Source organism: Paroedura picta, chromosome 4, assembly GCF_049243985.1.
Source record: "Paroedura picta isolate Pp20150507F chromosome 4, Ppicta_v3.0, whole genome shotgun sequence".
Classification (NCBI taxonomy): domain Eukaryota; kingdom Metazoa; phylum Chordata; class Lepidosauria; order Squamata; family Gekkonidae; genus Paroedura; species Paroedura picta.
The window spans coordinates 10,313,150-10,334,009 of record NC_135372.1 but is presented as its reverse complement, the minus strand read 5'-3'; the positions used below and the strand labels follow the sequence as shown (position 1 = coordinate 10,334,009).

At 47.4% G+C, this 20,860-nt stretch overlaps 1 protein-coding gene across 3 annotated transcripts in view; it reads right to left on the bottom strand.

The window, feature by feature from the left end:
• Positions 1-20,860, bottom strand: part of PTBP1 (polypyrimidine tract binding protein 1) — a 42,410-nt gene that overhangs the window by 4,096 nt on the left and 17,454 nt on the right. For 2 of the 3 annotated variants that reach the window (XR_013229923.1, XM_077331801.1), the window contains exons 3-13: positions 18,105-18,180; positions 15,955-16,127; positions 14,791-14,937; positions 14,265-14,435; positions 12,249-12,359; positions 11,034-11,208; positions 9,350-9,427; positions 7,818-7,966; positions 3,197-3,230; positions 2,637-2,729; positions 367-583 (exon numbers count right to left, since the gene is read on the bottom strand). Coding sequence is in view for 2 of the 3 variants with exons in the window: in XM_077331801.1 (XP_077187916.1) it covers positions 367-583; positions 2,637-2,729; positions 3,197-3,230; positions 7,818-7,966; positions 9,350-9,427; positions 11,034-11,208; positions 12,249-12,359; positions 14,265-14,435; positions 14,791-14,937; positions 15,955-16,127; positions 18,105-18,180 (1,424 nt within the window). In the remaining variant the exon portion in view is untranslated. The remainder of the gene's footprint in view (positions 1-366; positions 584-2,636; positions 2,730-3,196; positions 3,231-7,817; positions 7,967-9,349; positions 9,428-11,033; positions 11,209-12,248; positions 12,360-14,264; positions 14,436-14,790; positions 14,938-15,954; positions 16,128-18,104; positions 18,181-20,860) is intronic. The other variant, XM_077331802.1, reaches the window with a different exon arrangement.

Below are 20,860 nucleotides of genomic sequence, written 5' to 3'. Positions count from 1 at the left end.
CCCATCATGTTTAGACCTGACCAACACCACCTGGGGTGGGGGAGACAACACCCAAGCCTCCAGGAAGGGCCAACATGCAGAACGGGGCCACTTGGTCAACTCTTAACTCTGCTGTCATGTATTGCAGGGGTCCCCCCCCAACTTGGTGCCCACAGGCACTATGGATACCGCCAACATTTCTTCTGAGGCCCACCAAGTGGTTTTGGAAAATGGGTGGGTGGTGACAGGCATCCAGCAGGGCTTCTGACTCTGCAGACTGTCATGCGCCATGCCCCAAGTGCAATGGCTGTGAGATCTGGATACAAGGATAGGCTGAGCAATCCCAAGGGCTCAGTATCATTCACTCTACCAGCAGGGGGCACTTACGGGATATTGGAGAGGTGAAGGGTAGCAGAAGGGGGGAAGATGTTCTGAAAGTTTTTAGAGCCCGGCTTCTTGAAGCGATGGAGGGGAGAATTCCCATAGTCCTTGGTTAACCCTTGGTCTTCCTGCCCTTCCCGGGGCAGCTGCACCGTCTGGTGTTTCGACAGGGCGATACGGATTGGCTTGCCGTGCAACTTCTGACCGTTGAGGTGACTCATGGCTGCCAAAAGTTGAAGAAATATACAGATCTGGGTCACGAAAGCTTCATCCCCTCCCCGAGTGCTCTCTTGTTCCATGGCCCACAGCAAAGACCATTCCCACACATTCTGCTCATTGAACCTGCTCACTCCAAAGCCAGTGGGATTCCTCAGCTCAGGATTCAGAGCCCAGAAGGAAAGGCCCAGTTCATACATGGCCACCATGACAGTCAGCTATGCCTCCGCCCCCCCCTCCACCCCATCCACCACAAAAGGGAAACAGAGGGTTCTAGGAAGACAGATGCGTTTCCACCACAAAGCACTCGCCGGTTAGCTAAGGGAAACCACCACAACAAATAATCTAGGGGGATGGGGACTGATCAAAGGATTGAGGGGCAAGGGATTTATTTATTTATTATATTTATATACCGCACTCCCCAGAGGCTCAGGGCGGATTAGCCACAGCCTTTCTGCCCTGCCTGTCTAGACCTGACCCATAAGGAATACGCTGGCCAATTTCTTCAGAAGCAAATTTTGGTGCAGTAAGGCCTGGCTCTAGAGGTTGAGGGTGGTTACCAGGCATGGGCTCTTCCTGTTACTGTATTTTGGCTGTGGGGTGGCTGTTACAATGCTTGGCTAGGATCTAAGAAACCCAGGTTCAAATCCCCACCCTGCCATGGAAACCTGTTGGGTGACCTTTGGCCAGTCAACCACACTCGGCCTAACAGGACTGTTGTGAAAATGAAGTGGAAGGTGGCACAAAGTGTGTTAAGCTGCTCTGGACCCCCACTGGGGAAGAATGGAGGTTTCCCAATTATACACCCGGCTTACAATCAGGAGGTTCAGAATTTGCGTAGTTGTATTTGTCTCTGTGTGCGAAAATTATACAGTATTTTGTCTAAAGTGTTACTGGAAGTTTAAATTTGTTATATTGAAAGACTACAAGATTTGGAAATGTATTCTCAATAAAGTAAAAAAAATTATACACCGGGCACCCATTTTGTGGTTTTTAGCAAATCAATTTCTGCTAATGTCTTAGGGCATGGGGTAGTCAACCTGTGGTCCTCCAGATGTCCATGGACTACAATTCCCATGAGCCCCTGCCAGCAAACGTTGGCATGAGCTCATGGGAATTGTAGTCCATGGACATCTGGAGGACCACAGGTTGACTACCCCTGCCTTAGGGAAGACATTTTAAACTGTAGACTGCTTTTATTTCCACTCGGTATTATGAGGCATATTTTAAGCAGGCTTCTTAGTTTCGTACTGAGTTGATTTTTGTAATCTTAACTAGATATTCAATGATAGAAAGGTAACATTTTCTAGTAAATTCATATCCTTCTCTGTCAGTCCTGGAAAGAGAAATGGACACATTCATGGAGGCGGGCATGGGACCCTTCTCCACTCAATCCTAGAGGGCTGACCAAATCTGTTCTTGACCAGTGTCCGGGAACACTCTGGGGTCTACCTATCTCAATCACTTCCAGATCTTTTTTTGTGTGGAAGTGTTTACATTGCTCTCCAAAGGCATTCAAAAAGGAACCATGCAAATAGAGGTAAAGGTAAAAAGGTAAAGGTATCCCCTGTGCAAGCACTAGGTCATGTGACGCCCTCTAGCGTTTTCATGGCAGACTCAATACGGGGTGGTTTGCCAGTGCCTTCCCCAATCATTACCGTTTACCCCCCAGCAAGCAAGCTGGGTACTCATTTTACCGACCTTAGAAGGATGGAAGGCTGAGCCAACTTTGAGCCGGCTGCTGGGATCGAACTCCCAGCCTCATGGGCAGAGCTTTCAGACTGCATGTTGGCTGCCTTACCACTCTGCGCCACAAGATGCAAATAGAGGTAACCATCCACAAAGCACAGTAGCCCCTCAATGCCTAGCAGCAAAGGGATGTTGGTCTTTCCTAATTGTCTCCTGAAGGTGATTCCAGTGTTGCACCTTCTACCAAAACCTGCTACCAGCAGTAGGGTTTGGAGCCTGTATCTTAGTGGGCATGTGAAACCCTAAGGGGTAAAGGCAGACCCACAGATATTCAGCTGCAGGATAAAATGGAAGTCAAACTTGAAGCTTACCTAGCTGGGCTTGATTGCTATCTGCCATTTGAACCAAGGCATTCTCCTTCTTGTTAAACAAGATCTTCACTCTTTGCACATCACCATATACCCCTTAGGGAAGCGAAGGAAGAAAACAAAAGGGAGTCCTTCAGGAAGAATCCCTGTTTATCTGCACACCATCTAACACAAAGACATTCACACCCAGAATTTGCTCTCAATTCTAGAAAGGGTTTGTTCCAGAGTTTAAGCTGCTCAGGATAAAATCTGAGAAGCAACAGAACAATCGGGGATAATTGAGAAGTTAAAAAGCTGAGCTACTGTCCCCAGGGCGGTCAAACTGAACCCTTTCAACATGCTCTCTGCTCCTGACTCAACAGGCATGCAAAGCAGTCAAAATCATGCAGAACAATACAGAAAAAAAGGAAAATAATAAAAGTAAAACTTTAAATAGCATGGTATATAAATTGTTTTTCTTAAAAAAGCATTCAACATAACTGCAAAAACACAACCGTACTTTTTTTTTTGAAGTAAAATCTCAAAATGAAAAAAAGATAATAAAAGTGTGAATGATAACATACCGAAAAGAATAAAGAGGCATTGGGGTGTAACTCTCTTTAGAGAACAGCAGAGCAAGGCAGCGGAGGGACAGGGAAGAGGTAAGGAATCGAGGGAAGAGCGAAGGTTGCGCAAAATCGTCGACAACGAAGGAAGGGCAGAGTCCCCGCAGGAAATGGCGAAATTGGTTGATGGATGATGAAGTTTTCAAGATGGTTAATATTGAAGGGCAGGTTGGTTTCCGAAGAGCAGGAAGGTTTGGTTTTTTTGTTTTTGTTTTTTTTTGTTTTTTGGAGGGGGATTTTTTTATTTTTTTTATTTTGTTTCAAGCAACAACAGGAAGCAGAAGTACCGTGCAGGTCAGTTGGCAAAGAAATTCCGGAACGGGGAGAAGGGGGAGAAAAAAAATAAAATATTCAGGGATGGGGAGGAGAGAAAAGAAAAAAGTAGCAAAAAAACATAGGTCAGTCAATACATAAAGAAAATGTCGTGTTCCATCAGTAAAAGATTTATAGATTTTTCTAAAAACGTACAACACTTCGTTTTACGGGGGGAGGGAGACTAGTTAATAGGTTTTTAAACCTAGTGGAACACAACGATAAAAGGAGAGTACTTCACTTAAGATATAACTAAGAGGGAAGAGACAGTATTGCAACAGAGCAACTTACAGGGGGGGGGGAACATCCCCAGAGCCTCGGGCACCCCGGAGAAGCAGCTTTGGGCAAGCCTCAGCCCTTGACCAACCACAAGGGGAGGCTCAAAAGTGAACACAAAGCTTCATGTGTGCCACCCAACTACCCACATCAAGGACTAACAAGCCAATTCCATGAAGTCCAAGGCTCTCAAGCTGCACATCTGCGTTTTCAGGCACTTCTTGCTCTTTGTAGGAAACATATCAGTCAAAAAGTTGAAGGGAAGTGCTTCAAGTGAGTACCAATTGGATGAAGGGGGAAGGGGGATGCAGCCGGAGCAACTGGTAGAGTCAGCGTGTAGTGTCCGCAGGCAAATTTGAATCTGGAGGACAACATGGTGGAGTTCCAGTGTCAGAGTCCCACTTATTCGGCAGAAGATCCCAGCATCAATTTTTAGTTAAAGGATCTCAACTGACAGCAAATGAAATGTTCTGCTGTGATAACTGATTGCAGGGTCCCCTGAAAACTAGCTAATGTCTAAGTAGCCAATGCTGAGCAAGATTCACCAAAGGCCCAACATGGCAAAAGGCACTTCATGTAGACCTCAGGTCAGGATGTCTTGACTGCACAAGTTGTAAAAAGGTTGGCTTAGTTTCCACTTCTGTGAACATTTGGGGCCATTCCGCATGACTTTAATATAGCACTAGTCTTGCATTTTGTTTTCACCACTAAAACTATGTTCCGCATGACGTCATGAGCAATCTGCCATACTCCTGCAACACTAGCGTCAAAATCGCTTCGTTGTAGCGATTTCCCGGGATTCACCCCAAGAAAAGCGCTACACTCTTGCAAACAATCTCCAAGAGTAGCGAAAAAGACCTGTGTGTTCTCAATGTAGCAGTTGCAACGAAGTCCCTCCCCCTGGCTCTCTCCTCTGAACTTCCGGCGAAGCGATCGCCATTTTTCTTTTCCTCGGAGCGGGTAAAGCAACAAACCAGTGAGGCTTCTCCGGCTACAGTCTCTCCACAGAAGTGCTTTAAAGCTCCCCTAAGTCCCCAAGCACAACACAGCCCGCTGTTCGCCAATTCCCTTTAATTTCGGCCAAAAATCGCACCCGTGCTGGGGGGGGGGGATTTTTTTTCCACTCGGGGGAGCGAGACCGGAAACCTGTGGGGAACAAATGAAACGCTACTGGATTCCACTACAAATAAAGGTATGCGTAACGCCGAGATTCCACTATTTAAAATAGCGTTTCCGCTTTGTGAAACCAATTGGCAACATTGGTCCTTGTGTGGAATGGCCCTTGCTCATGAAGGGCACAAAGCCAGGTGCTGTGTCCAAATCTACAGGCTGCCCCTAAAGATTTCTGCGGAGGCAAATCTCCCGGGGAGTTCTTACTTGCCTCAGAGACATCGCCAGGTGCCTTGGGAATGGCCAGCACCAAATGAGCTGCTGCTTCCCACTCAATCAAATGCAACAGAGAGATTTGAGAAGGTGCTTCCTTGTTTGCTGGGGTAAGATAGGTGGAAGGCAGAACAGAGAGAACTCCCCATCTCCTCACAGGTGGCAGACAAAACAGCCAAAAACACACAAATCAAAAGTCTGCCCACTGGGGCCCTCTTGTTAGCACTAACTAGGGAAGGCAGGCCCTGGGTTGAGGGAGTGATTTTTCACCTGCTCTGCAGACAGCCTGAGGCTAACTCGCACTTTGAGAATTTCGCCTTTAGAGTTTATGGGGAGTTAGCATGGATCTCAAGTAATGGGGTCCCCCTTAATCAGTACCCAAAACAAGACCTGGGAAAAGTCAAAACTGCTTTCTATCTGAACACCAGTTCCCCTCCTTTCTGGCTTCCAGGCCCCTGGGACAGCATGGCTGGCGGTTCAGCTGCCAACTGGCTATGCCAAGGACCTCGAGATCTGATCTCGCAGCTTCGGGCCAGTGTGCAGCAGCAGCAGCAGCAGCCTTCTCGTGCCATTTGCAAGTTTTTCAATACTCTCCCATCCAGAGTCCCTCTGGAGAAATACTGTCTCTTCCACTTTGCATAGATAAGTTTTTCTACAACACTGATTACACAAGCAATGGAAATAATTAAAAAAAAAATAGTTGGAGTCTTTGTTAGTTCACAGCTTCACTACAGGGATCAAAGTGTCTAGCCCAAAAGAGAAGCTTGATGGATGAAGGGAGGAGTTCATAAAAAAAAAACAACAATGCAAAGGCATGAAGTTACATTGCTCAGCAATTTTCACTTTACTCCACCACAGGGCCCAAGTCTGAACTAGAGTCCTCTCTCAAGTGAAAGCGGGGGCCACTGACTTCCAGGATGACAGGCCTTGGCTGGGCATAATGAAAGAGGGGGGTGAACTTAAGAGGCCTTGGAGTCCATCGTTTCCTTTATTTTTCCTTCAGTGCAGCATCCCTTTTTGAAAAAACCCAGCCACGCTCCCACAGAGACCTCTCACTTTATCTCGTGGTGCTGGAGGGAGCAAGAAAAGTGAGTTATTCAGAAAGGGGGGGTGCTCTGTCCCGTCTCCCCCCCCCCACTAACAGGATAGGGCTTACCAACCTCCCTTTCCCTACCACCTACGTTCTTCCTCAATAGGGAAGAACCCAAACTTCTCCTACATCACTGACCAGAGGGCACCAGAAGGGGGAAATAACTGGAGAGTCTGAACTTGTTGTGCATTTGTAGTGTGCGAAAAGCACTGACCATAAAGCCCCCCCCCCCAATACTTCTTTGGGAAGCAGAGTTGCTCTTTAATGGGCATGTAAATGTAAGACCTTGCGGCAACTTTCCTTTGCAAAAAGGTTTAAATGTGCAGCTCAGGTGGGGGAGACAGAGGCCTCCTTGGGAAGAAGTAGTTAAAACCGACTATCCCACGTGTCTGCTTTTTTGATAAAAGGGGAAGTCCTGGTCACCAACGTCCTAACAGCCCAGCGAGGTCAAGACTATGCAGGGAGCAAGGCATTGCTGGCAAAAAAATCTCATGTCCTGAAGAGAACAGTTATAAATGGACAGAAAAAGAAAACAGCAAAAGATTAAAACTGGTTAATTTCCTGTAAGTTTTACATTGATAGTGGTTCTCTCATCCATGCCTCCCTTTTAGAGCTTCAGACATAAACAAGGTCGGTGGAAATTCAGTTTCAGGTACAGGCTATCAAGTTACTTTAAAGCATCAGGGACCCAAGCAATGGAAGAGGCTCCACTGCAGAGAGAAACCTGGATGCAACATATGCTTGGCGCACAAATCCAAATCAAGGACAAGAAATATTCTGCAGACTCCCAATTGTAGCATCCCTTGAACATGTAAAAGCAACCAAATGTTTCAACTCAAAGGAAAAAAAATGTTAAATGGAACTGAAAACACAATTCAGAAGTTATAAAGAGCAGAAACGAGGCACACACAATTTAAAGGAATCTCATAAAGGGCGAAAAATGTGTCAATGCAGGGCAAAAGAAATGTACTCACAAAAAAGTAAAACAAAGCTAAGCTGGCAAGGGAAGGGGGAATGGAGAGACCCAATGAAGAGGACAGGATGGACCCTGTCACTCCTATGTAAAGCATTACCACATGCCAAAGGAGAACTAATGGCTCTTACTGCTATGGAGAGGAGACCCAAGCAGAGGCAAAACCACTGGGAGATAAAAGTGGGGGGAGGTTTCCAGAAGAAGTCACAATGAACTTCAGCTCTGGGGAATGAGAGCAGGTCAGCAGTAAAATAAAAAACATAAAACAAAGCTAGGCTGGCACAGGAGGGGGGGACCTTTATAGGTCTCTTGACCCACTTGGAATTGAATTAAGTGGGGCTGCTAACCTGCTTTCCTGATGACCCCATTTCAGACCTGCCTCTCAAGGCAGGACAGATTTAACCCTTAGGATGGCTTCAGCACAACTCCGGTTTTAAAAAGTGGTTCAGAAAAGTGAGAGCGGAAAGTCATTGGAAGGAAGCAAAATATATATATATATATGAGAGAAGTTGAACAGAAGAGAGTACAACAAGGCTTCCACTAACCTCGGGGTTCAAATTGCTAACCAGCAGAACGGAGTTCCCTGCCCCGGTGAGGCCAGGAATAGCAATCCGTCCTGCGGCAGCGGCGGCAGCAGCTGCTGATGGGATAGCCAAAGGAGCAAGAGCTCCATGTACATTTGGAACTGAGAGGCCTGAAAAACCAAAACATATTGACCAGTGAAGAAATCGACTTGCGGGTTTCTTAAGAATCCAGAGAAGGGAGTCCTTTAGAGCCCTGGTCCTTCCTTACATGAGCCTTCAGAAGCCAGACAGCTCAGTCATTAGGAAATCTCTCCAATTCTGCCTTCAGGGCGCCAGCCATTCTCTGCTTCTGACGTACAGAAGGTGGAGGGGGGACAGGGAGTGAGGGCATTTGGCTCTCCTTGGGTACTGGGCAAATGGAAGACACCTCTGGACACGTGGTCTTTAAACAGCTGCACAACTCCACAGGCTTACATAGGCAAATCAGTTATAGGGGAATGCAGGGGGAGGGATGATCAACACAAGCATTGCATTCGTCAGGTCTTCCCGCCAATGCATGCCAGAAGTGCCTCATTCTTTTATCATGCATATACCAAGCCACAACTGTGCACATTCCAGCCATTCCCACATATTCATTTGGAATGGGTACCCTTCCCTCCCAGCAAAGGCCTCCACTCTTGCACAGGACAACCTGGAGATCCCTCCATCTGCCGCCCCCTCCATCTGATGCACACACATGTCTTTGCGTCCTTGCATATGCAAATACACACTACAGAATGCTGTGCAGGAGCCATGTCTGGTTCCTGTACACTCCCGAGTTGCACAAAGGGTAAGAGACATGTGCGTACTTTCGCAGCTACCATTGTGTAGCCTTTGTAACGGGAGCCCATTAGTGAGCAAGTTTTGGAAACCAAAGAATTCCATCCAATAAATCCCAAGGGAGTCGTACTGCAGACATTCTGGCAGGGCGTTATCACTGGAACCCCACCCCACTGAAAGTCGCAGCAGTCAGAAGAGGAATGAACCCTAGAGCCTCCCTTGTGACCTACCTCTGCACTCAGTCTTTTGTGCCCCCCACACGCTCCTGCTGCCTGATCTCAGAATGGATTTTATAAACCTACAAAACGGCTATGAGCCCAGCCCTCTGCAGTTCCAGAGCCAGGAAGAGATGCTGAACCTTCTGCATCAAGCTCCCAAGGCAACCGATGTCAAGGCACTCTGGTTTGGAGCAGCAGCTCCTCCCAAGGTTCACAAAGGAGCTCAAAATAAGGACACGTTTTTCATGATCAAGGAGCCCGGCAGAGAGCCTTTTAAACGGCTGTGCTCCCAAAACAGTCTGTGTGGCTGGGAGCCTGAGTTGCAAAAGGCCACCAAGCCTGACTGAAATCAAATGCCCTTGCACCCCAACTATGGTGCTCCGTTGGTAAATGTTCTAGATCACCAAGTGGAGGGAAGGGAAGGGATTCAACTTGTCCAAAGAGAGGAAGAAGAGGGTTAGCTGAATGGCAAAGTCATGAGCTTCTGGGAAAGGCAGCATGGAGGGGGAACAATACCTGCAGCCTGAGGAATGGCAAACGCAGGAGGGAAGCCAGCCCCTGTATATGGAGAGGCAGAAATTATTCCTGGAGCACCTACAGGAAAAAGCACAGAGGCATTTTGTCATTAGAGCCAGGAGAACTAACATATTTAACTGCCAACGCCTGCATTTTTTTTAGAGTACACCTGAGCTCATTTCAATGCAGCCCTGGAGATCCACTTTTTGAAGGGCAGCTGGTCCAACCCAACCTCTCTATTTTTAACAGCACATCTGCACCAGTTGTGGGCTTGTCTCACATACAAAATGAGCCGCCTGTCATGGCCAATGCAGCTACACTATGGTGCCAGGAGGGAAGTGAAGCTGCCTTAGCACCAACATGCAACAGCTATCATATTCCTGCAAGTGTGTGTGTGGGGGGGGGGGGGGGTAAGCAGCAAAGAGAGGAACTGTTGCAAGTGCTTTAAGGCCTAGCCCAGGGGAAGTGCTCTCCACATGTCCACGGACTACAATTACCATGAGTCCCTGCCAGCATAACATTGAGAGGCTTGTGGTAATTGTAGTTCATGGACATCTGGAGGGCAATGGTTTGGCCACCCCTGGCCTAGTCTGACATGCAGGGACAGCAGGTGATGCTAAAAGGACCCAGCAGAAATCTGCAGGGAAGGAAAACAGCTGAAGAGGAAAGCAAAACTCCACTGATGTCCGGAGCTATTTTGTGAGAGTGAGAAGATCATCAGTACCCTGATCTGGCTCCTCCCTGCTGTCCTCCCCCTCCTCAACAGTATTCCAAGGTCAAATGGTCTGAAAACACCAAAAATACTGCAGTGGAATCATGTGAAACTACACCAGCCAAAGGCCTGTTTTTTGGATACACAATTCGTATTTTTCCAATGTTTATTTGGGAACTGCCATTAGAAATGGAGGTAGCACTGACACTTTGGGTGCAGAACGACAGAGGGGATTTGAGAACCATCTTCAAGTATTTAAAAGGCTGCCATATAGAGGATGGAGCAGAGATGTTCTCTCTTGCCCCAGAGGGACAGACCAGATCCAATGGAAGGAAATTAATTCAAAAGAGCTTCTGTCTCAGCATCAGGAAGAAGTTCCTAACAGAGCGGTTTCTCAATGGAACAGGCTTCCTCGGGATGTAGTGGATTCTCCATCTTTGGAGATTTTTAAACAGAGGCTGGATAGCCCTCTTGATGGAGAGGCTGATTCTGTGAAGGCTCAAGGAGGTGGCAGGTGACAGTGGATGAGCAATAGGGTTGTGAGTGTCCTGCACAGTGCAGGGGGTTCGACTAGATGACCCAGGAGGTCCCTTCCAACTCTATTATTCCATGATTCTAGGACAAGGGGAGAGCCTTGACCCCAAGCAACATACACTTTGGCAAATACAGTTACTTGCAACAGGCAGTGGGAAGGGGGGGGGGGAGATGGAATAAGAATCCTTGGAAGTTATTCTGAATACACTATTCAAGCCCCCGGGGGAGCTTGGAAGATACGTTCAGAGGGTGGTACCTCAAAGCACAGCCTCTCAAGCTGAAAGTACAATAATATTCACATTTCTTTGTGAGACATGACATTATTCTCACTGCCATTTGTCATGCCCCAAAATTACAGTGTGGGGTAAGGAGGGGAGTGATGTCAAGAGACAGTTGGTGAGATTCCATCCCACCCCCTTTCCCGGCTCAATCCCTTACCAAAGGCAGCTGCCATCGTCTGGTCAAGGGAGGGCTGGCTGTCCCCACTAGGCAGGTCTGGCCGTGTGTAGTCCCGACTCTTGTCGTTGTTGTACTTCACGTTAAGGCTGGTAAGCTTAGAGAAGTCAATGCGGAGTGTGCAGCAGGCATTGTAGATATTCTGCCCGTCCAGGGACTGCAGCAAAGACACCGACACAGGAGTGAGCCACTTGTGCTCTCAGACACAGGCTCAAAATGTCACCCACAACTGCGCGACAAAATGTGTTTAGTGCGTCTTGCAGGCTGTGCCAGAGTGGCTGAATGTTTGGAAATCTACACGCCCCCTTTTTGCTTACTCTCTCTCCTGGCAACAGTCACTGGACTGTCCCATACATAGCATGTGGACACACAAGCTATTCCACATTGTAGAAATTCTACAAGGTCTACATTTCCTGGCTCTATGGCATGGAGGGATGAGCAGGCACCCCAAGAAACCCATGCTCCAGGCAACAGTGCAAAGAATGGCCCGCACTTCAACTTGCTCTTCCCACTCAAAGCTGCTCTTGTGAACCAGCTCAGAATTTGGAGGCAAAACTACATCAAACCCATGGCAGGGGAGACTGAAGTCTACAGTGACCTTCTTAGGAGAAAGGCACACTAAAAAGATCGTTCAGTAAACCGGAACATGGCAAGGGAACCTGCGACACTGTTCATCCTCCGTGCATACTGTGAACTCCTGTGTGAGATATGCTTGGCTTTGGCAAGATGTTGTTGTCATGGATCTTGCCACACAAGGACCAAGGATCCCTGGTATGACTCAGTTCAGACCCCAAATGGGGAATTGTGCTCACTGCCACTCAAACAATCCAAACCATAACCATGGTTCCACACCCACCTTCCTGTCCCATCCACTGGGTACTTCAGTCTCTAGGCACAAGGGCTTCCTGGAGCCAGGACAACAGTCTTAAAGATGGCCTGCTAATGCAGAGTTCACCTCTACTGTGGCTGGCATCTGAACTCGAAGCTTAGCAACTCATTCCCCCTCCAACTGCATCATGTCCAGTTCACCCACTCCAGAAGATCAAGCGGTACTGCCGATTACAGGCCTGACACCCACACAAAGGCAGGTTTTCCCTCCAGTCACCCCCACCTCTTTAAAATATGGGTTACAGAATTCTTCCACTGTGGTTAAAGCAGGTGTCTGCCCCATGGTCCTGCACACTGAGGGAAACTCACCAATTTGGCGTGTTGAGAGCTCATGGGGTCTGCATACTGCAAGAGGGCCTGGAACTGGTTGTTCTTGGTGAACGTGATTATTTTCAACACCGAGCCAAACTTAGAGAAGATCTGCCAAAAGAAAAAAAAAGTTGAGCTGCCAACGTGACAATTCTGGAGGCGGCTCCCTTTCCCGAGGCGCTTCCTGCAAAATGATGGTCTTCATAGCACAGCTGTATGCAGAGCAGGGAGGTGCCTCTGCTCTCTTGCACACAAGCTGCTCAAGTCCAGACAGCTGCGTCCCAGCAACTCCCACATTAAGTCTAGGGCTGGCAAGGACCACTGGGTATTGCAGCTGTCTACAAGTCGCCAATCTGGCAGCCAGGACAGGATGCATGCCTTTGATGGAGCGTGGGAATTCTGTGCAAGGAAGCTTCTGCCGTGCTGCTGAAATCAGACAGACCTCCTCAGCTGAGATGCATCAAGATGAAGGAGCCTAAGGGGCAACCTAGATAATCAGTCCTGCCCAACCCATGTTGGCCTCCCGGATTTCCCTCTGCTACATTAAACTGCTGAACTTGCTTTCCTCCTGAGGGACTCTGCTGCTCAGGAGCCCCCTGTGCAGCAAGGGCCAAAAGAGCCAAGCACTCAGCTGGCAGAGGGTTTTGGTCTCTCAGTACTGCTACTCGACTGCTGCCAAGCAAGGCCTGAAGAGGCAGTTGGCAGCACTCTCCTTACCAAAGTAGGCCCAGGGTTTTGTCAGTAGTGTGCATGAGGAGGGAATGAAAGCAATGCTCAGGTCGTGCAGCATCTAAAACCACCCCTCTGGATGACTGGTCTGCTGGGTGACCAAAGTCTCTTTTGCATGAAAAGCTTGCACTTCAAGATAAATACTGTTTAACACATAACCCATTCATGTGCTTCAGTTTCTTTCTACAAGGAGCACGTATGCCCTACAGAGCATGCATACCCTACTCCTGAATCTTTTTTCATGTGGAAGTTGCAATTGTGGGGAAAAGTACAGAGGAGGAAAGATGACAAAGAGGCTGGAGCACTCCTTATGAGGATGCTGAAGAGGTAGTGGCTCTCCAGCCTAGATGGTTAAAAGGAGACATTTATAAATATGCCTGGGGTGGGGAAGGTAGCTAGGTTTTCCCTCTTTCCCACAATACAAGACCGGGGGGGGGGGGAGAAGGAATTTATTAAAACTGTTGGGAAATGGGTTCAAAACGGACAGGAAGAAATGCGTTACTCAACAAATAATTAAATTGTGCAATTCACTTCCAGTAATTATGAGCACAAAGGGGAATCACAGAAAGCGGTCAATCACTCATTACTAACCATGATGACTAAAGGGAACCCCTTAGTAGCAGTCAACCTCTGAATCCTGGAGGCTAGGAGGCAGGATCAAAGTGGAAGGCCGTGGCCACTAAGACTTTTGTGGGCCCTCCTGAGCAACTGTCTGGCCACCGAATGAAACACAAAAGCTGGGCGAGATGGCTGTCCGGCCTGATTCAGCAGGGATCCACACTGCTTTCTTCCCTGAAGAAGGGAAATGTACGGAAAGCACACCGGAGTACCTGAGAATGATGCTTGCAGATGCAGGAGGAAAAGGCCTTCACTGGGATCAAAGACTAGCAAGCAGGAAGACACCTGCAGTCCAGCTAGAGTTCTATGCAGGCAGGCATCTTCTCTCACTGGCCTACAGTCAAACTTAACATATCCTGTGTGGTGCCCTGGCTATGGGTCAGCCCTTGGGTCTTCTCAGCCAAAGTCCACAGCACTGTCTAACCCTAAGCTACATGGCTCTCACCAAGCTGTCACGAGGATTTAAAAGAAAAGCATCACCCACATAGAGAGAAGAGCAGGATAAAAACTCAGTGTTAACAATGGGAACATATATCCTTTGACCAAAGCCAACTGCAGCCAAAGCTTTTAGGGAGAAAGGCAAAAGGGACGCAATGCATTCCATAATTCACTATAAACACTGCTTCTACCAGATAAGGGCCGGTCAAACCATCAGAGACAGTCTCTTACCTGATGCAGAACATCCAGGGTAACTGGATAGAAGAGGTTTTCCACAATGATCCTCAAGACAGGGCTTTGGCCAGCCATGGCCATCCCAGCATCAACAGCTGCAGCAGAGGTAGACAAGGCCAGGTTGCCAGAGTGAACAGAGTTCACAGCTTGCAAGGCTGCTTGGGCACGCTGGGGAGTCAAAGGACACGGGATGGTAAGCAAGTGTGGAAATCCACACTTTGTCCACCCCTGCATGGCAACCTGTGCTCTTCCATCCCACAACAAACTTTCTCAGTAACCAGCCTGAAGTACCCACCAACATCACTCAGTTATCTCACCAGCAAGTCCAAGCTGTGCTACTGCTTCATTTCCAGCCACACCAAGATGGACACACTCATTCCCCTCCGCAATATCCCACGCTTACAAGGCAAAAAGGCCCCAAATCTGAGTCCAGACATCCACTGCTAGAACCATCCAACAACCCTCTGCGGGAATCGGAAGAATGAGGTAAGCAAAGCCAGGATGGCGGCCAAGCATAGCTCACCGCCTGGTTTGGAGAGTTATCAGTCTTGAGCTCTTTGTGGTTGGAGAACTGGATGTAGATGGCCTGGCTCCGGAGGACTGGAGTGACTGTCGTGTAGTAGCTCACCATTGTGTTAGCGGCTTCCTCTGTGTTCATTTCTATGAAAGCCTAGTGAGAAAGACTTTGTTTCAGCTCAAGAAATTCCCAGCCCACATGTCAGGCACTAAAGAGGTTGGAAGTCGGGTTGTGTGCTTCAGCACAATTCAGCCATCTTGGCGATCACCAAAGTAGCGTGTAGGAGGCTAGCGCTGCAGCATGGAGAGGAGCAGCCGCTGGTTGGCACGCCACTGCCACTCCTCCTCTCCATGGCGCTGGCTGCCTCGGGCTTTGGTGAAGCACACAACCCTAGTTGGAAGCTGGCCCACATGTAGCGCCAACTCTATTAACAGCACTAACCCTCAATAATAATTGTATGATATAAAAACCGGGAGATACAAACATTGCCTGACAATGGCCAACATGTGACCCTATGCCACACTCTTGTTTTCAATGCTGTCCTAGAAGGTGTATGCTTTAAGCAGTGCCTTCCCTTTTCCTGCCTGTAACCCCTTTCTGTGTTTTACAGGAGAAGACCCAATGCAGTTTCTCTTAAAGGTGGGAAGATATTCCGTTGAGTCTTCACTAAGAACAACAGGTCAGTCCACGCACTGCAGAGCAGGTGAGGGGTCACCTTCAGAAACAGCGTTTTAAAACACCACGGCAGCATATTGTTAACCGTTAGCAACAGTAGTCCTGCCTGGTTTTGCCTGTACTGGAATTTCAGCTCTCAGTTAAGAAGGTGGGGAGCTCCCCCTCACTGGCGATCTCTAAGCAGTGGCTGGACAGATGCTTATCATGAATGCTTTAGGTTGATCCCGCATTGAGCAAAGGGTTTGGACCAGATGAACTACATGGCTCCTTCCAACTTTATGATTCTTTGCAATGGGAGACAGAAACCAAGAAAGTTACTAGATCTGCTTAACAGACAAGAAAGGGAAAAGATTGGCATTTAATGTAATTGGCATTATAGCATTCAGTTTTTATTTCTAAACAGCTGTCAATCAGGCTACTTGATTTAAAGGGGACAGTGCAGTCCTGGAGCTCAACAGGGCTGCTGTTCTGCAACCTACAGCACAAGCAAAGTACCTGGTTCTTTCCTTTCAGCATCAAGAGGTTTGTGACCTTGCCGAAGGGCAACCCCAAGGAAATCACTTCACCTTCAGTGACCTCACTGGGTAGTTTGCGGATATGGATTACTCGTGACGGGACTCCTGAGCTTCTATTGTCCCCTTTGAATTTCTTGCTGTCGTTTCCATTGGCTGAAAAGAGATTGGATAGACGTGCGTTAAAATCTCTGTCACAGTCCTATCCCAACTAGCCCTCCACGTCTGGCTACTGTTCCCATGTAGCTGAGCACACAAAGTCATATTCTGTGACACTTAATTGCTTTCCCAAGTCCTTGGTTGTGAAAATGGAAGGATAAACAGGTACACAGCAAGTAAGTTTTGGAATTGGGGCAGGGGGAGAGAAGTTCTGATAACACTTAATTCTCTCAGCTGATCTCCAGATACCACCTGTAGACGCACAATAACCTTTAAATCAGATCATCTCTTTGACTAGGGTCAATACTGCCAATTGCTCCAACAAAACATATTTGTTTAATTCTGAAGGTTGAGCCACCGAGGGCAATGCAGGGAGATGGGAAACAGCCAAACCCCACCATTCTGTATCACCACCACCATAAACGATAAAGTGGCTCTACCACCCCGCCCCCCATGGAAAAGAAGATTTCAGAGTTCTGGCATTCCATTTCCTGCTTTGCCCAGTTTGCAACTGACAAAAGAGGACCACGCCCAGCCTCAACACACTCCAGCAAGTTACACAATCAAAGGCAACAGCTTCAGTAGACTTCTCCACTGCCTCTTTTTTTAACCCATAGAATACAGACTTCCTCCTAGCACAACTGGGACGCATCTCTTCAGAAGTGCACACCCTATATTTCCAGAGATATTGTCACAGTGACCAAAGGTTAATTTTTATTGCACACAATTATTTTCAAAAGTCTTGACAGACGCTAGAGTTATTTGCATCTAAAAAGCTCTTGTTTGGAACTATTTTTAGGCAAACTCATGCATATGTGAAAACAGGGAGCCAGCTTGAAATCGTATCCCTTTTTGTGCAGTGGCTTCTTCCTCCCAGCCAAAGGAGACTCAGTGTCTCTTGGACAGCAGGAGCAGATTCTGTATCACCACAGGAACAAGCCATGTCACGAGCCAGGCTGCACAGCTCCAGAGACAGCACCACAAGGATACAATGTCCAAATAGTAGGTAACAGAAACATCAAAATTGCCTCCTTCAAATGTGATTTTTGTTTGCTGAAACAAATCTCACTGCTTTGAAGTTGAGGACCAGTTTGAAAAGCAATTTTGGGGATGCTCGTTACCATTATTTGAAGCGTTTATATCAGGGGTAGTCAAACTGCGGCCCTCCAGATGTCCATGGACTACAATTCCCAGGAGCCCCCTGCCAGCATTCGCTGGCAGGGGCTCTTGGGAATTGTAGTCCATGGACATCTGGAGGGCCGCAGTTTGACTACCCCTGGTTTATATACTGCCTTTCCATACAATACAGAATCTGCATTTCATTTTCAAAACAGGTTTACCCTATCAAGAGGATAAGAAACTTTTATTCAGATAGAAAATTCCAATAAGAGCCCATGGATTGCCAAGTAGCATCTCTGAACTGCACTCTGCTCTAGGCTGACCCTGCATCAAGAGCTAACCATGAACTCTCTCTTCTACCTTATATCCCCTTCAGCAAGTTCCAAGGTCTGCAATTCAAACAGGCAGCTTCTCCAAACTTCATCATGGCTTACCTTAGGCTGTCACACTACTTCTGGGAAGTGTTTGGGTCATGGCAGCATTCAGTCAGAAGTCATTCTGTAGCCATTGGATGCTTAAGAATGTACACCTGCCTTTCTTGTGTGGAGAAATGCTCCAAGACATGTGGAGGCAACCAGCCAAGCAGTCTAGTTTTAGAAGCTGTTTCTCCAGTCTATAAACTAAACAAGCCTACTCAGTTCTCTACCCTGACCTGCTTTTCTAAGCTGTGCTGCATGCTTCATTAACTTAAGCAATTAGAAAAAAGACAAAGAGGAGCTCTGCTGAAACCCCATCCCTCAACAAGGCAGATCCTCATCTTGCCAAGTCAAATGGAACAAGCATGCAAATAGGTCTAAGCGAGCCTGTTCTAACCTCATGTGAAATTGCTCAACTCTTAGGGGCTGGCAAATTTACCTGCAGAAGCAGAGTTGCTGCTCATGATAAAGGGTCCGTTAGTGACACAAGTAGAGAAAAGCTCGTCAGATCCCCGCTGGAAGAGAAACAGAAAAGGGAAAAAGGTAAGTTGATAGCACGTTGCTACATTCTACTCAGGTACTGTGAGAACAAGAGGACAATCCAGAACTGAAATGGTAGAGGAAATGAGCAGAAGGGTGGGGAAAGCAGGAGGGGGGGTGCAATTTCTTTACCCCCCCCCTTCACTTGTCTCCATGAAATAGGATCAGAATCAAAGACAAAGGTGCAGAGCTAACCCAACAGTGCCCGAACCATGGGTTGACTTCCCTCCCTTAGAAGAAAGAATTGATATGTTGAAGCTTTTGTTGGAAACACTCAAAGGAAGGGAAGACTGAAAAAAAATTTAAAGCGGCTGCTCCAGATATTAATTTCTCCAGAGAGACTGCCAGCTGGAGACCAAACGGACAAGCAATGAACTCTGGAGGCACTGCCATAACTTCTTCCTGAGCAGCCCAATGGATTTAGATCAGGGGTAGGTCAAACGGTGGCCCGACAGATGTCCATGGACTACAATTCCCATGAGCCCCTGCCAGCGAATGCCACCGTTTGACTACCCCTGATTTAGCTCATCTCAAGCATGTTGTATCCCATCTGGTATTTGTTTCTCAAAACCCAAAGCCTCTTTTGAGCAGGCCTCTTTTTAGCAGACACCTATGCTTCCAAGTTCACACTCAATGCAACGTGAGAATGGGCCAAAAGCCTGCATCTTAAATAGGTACACTTATCAGTCAGCTGAGGTTGGCTATAGTGAACAAACCTCAGGTTGCATAGCCTATCCTGCTTCTCCATCAAGTGTGGAACGCCCTACAGGAGGTGTGGTTTCCTGCAAGGTTGGCATTCCACTATCTGTTTCCTGTCCTTATGGCGATAAAAGGGGAGAGTTGGCAGCAGATGTAGCAATTGTTTACGAGGTCTATTTTGAAAGATGGCACGCTCCCTTCTTTACTGCAACACAGAGCCGCCATTTGCTTCTTGCCAAGGGATTCAAAACAAGGAATACCTTTGCATCCAAGTCCAGCAGCTGTGATGTAGTGTAGGAAAAGTAGAATCATAGAATTGGAAGGGACCTCATGGGTCATCTAGTCCAACCCCTGCACTATGCAGGACATTCACATCCCAATCGCTCATCTATTGTAACCTGTCACCCCTTTGCCTTCACAGCAGAAGGTAACAGAATGCTACTGTTATTTGGAAAAGAATACGCAAACAGCTCTCCAGTTGACTTTCTGTGCTCTGACTGGGCTGCAACTGAACAATTCTGTTAATGTGGTTTACAATAGAACTAATATTTACAATAGAACTAATAAAAGAATACGCAAACAGCTCTCCAGTTGACTTTCTGTGCTCTGACTGGGCTGCAACTGAACAATTCTGTTAATGTGGTTTACAATAGAACTAATATTCTATAGAGACATTGCTTTGGAGCTAAATGCTTAAGTAAAGGAATACAATTGTTTTGGAAAGAACAATTACTAGGATAAAAGCTCGGGCTCAGAGATGGGAAGGAGGAGAAAAACTTGGGAAACTGAGTGCTACTTCCTCCTATTTTCAGTGGAAAAACTAGGCAATCGAGAACATTGAAAAACTTCCCATGAAGTGCACTCTTTTGGAATGATGAGCTTTAAAGCCAAGGTTTTACTCACTCAAAGTGTTACTTGACAACAAGCAGTGTTAAATATTAGCCTGCTGTGCTAAATAATGACCAGCAGGAGACCCCATTGGGACTCTTCCCTCTTTCCCCTCTCCACAGCCAACACTTCCTTTCTCCGCAATGAGGACCAAAAGCAGCCCCAACCATTGGATACTCACTGAGAAGGGCCCTTCTCCTCTGAGGCAAGGAGAACATCCTGGTGGGTGTTTCCCACCTCTTTGAGGGAGGCAGGACAAATTCAAACTTCCTATCTCCTGGTGGGAACGTCCTCCTCAATTCTGGTAACTCCGAGAGCTAACTAAACAACTAAACTTATGAACTTTTTGACTGAACATTATGTGAAATACAAGCAGGAGAAAGGAAACAAAAGTGGTAACAATCCAACTTATCTTTAAAATAAAGTGCCAACAGTTTATCAAGGTGAATTTTTTCCCAATTAGAGAACTTAGACATCCCTTCAATGTGCTTTTTTTCGGGGGGGGGGGGGGTGAAGGATTCTGATTTTAGGGAGAGACAGGATGTCCTCCTGTCCTCAGAATAGGAAGACCCTTCTTGGCTAGTATCCAATGGTCGTTCTCCCTCTGAGGCAACAGAGACATCCTGGTGGGACTTCCAAGAGCAGTTCCATCAATAGGGTGGGTAACTTAGTTGGAATCTATAGCGTGTTATAAGAGCCTCTTGTGGCGCAGAGTGGTAAGGCAGTGACTTGCTGTCTGAAGCTGTCTGCCCATGAGGTTGGGAGTTCAATCCCAGCAGCCGGCTCAAGGTTGACTCAGCCTTCCATCCTTCCGAGGTCGGTAAAATGAGTACCCAGCTTGCTGGGGGGTAAATGGTAATGACTGGGGAAGGCACTGGCAAACCACCCCGTATTGAGTCTGCCATGAAAACGCTGGAGGGCGTCACCCCAAGGGTCAGACATGACTCGGTGCTTGCACAGGGGATACCTTTACCTTTATAGCGTGTTATAGGATCTTATGTCCAAAGGCCGTGTTTGAATCAATCTTTGGTCTGAAGAGTGGGTTAGCTCTTATGGCAACCCTATCCC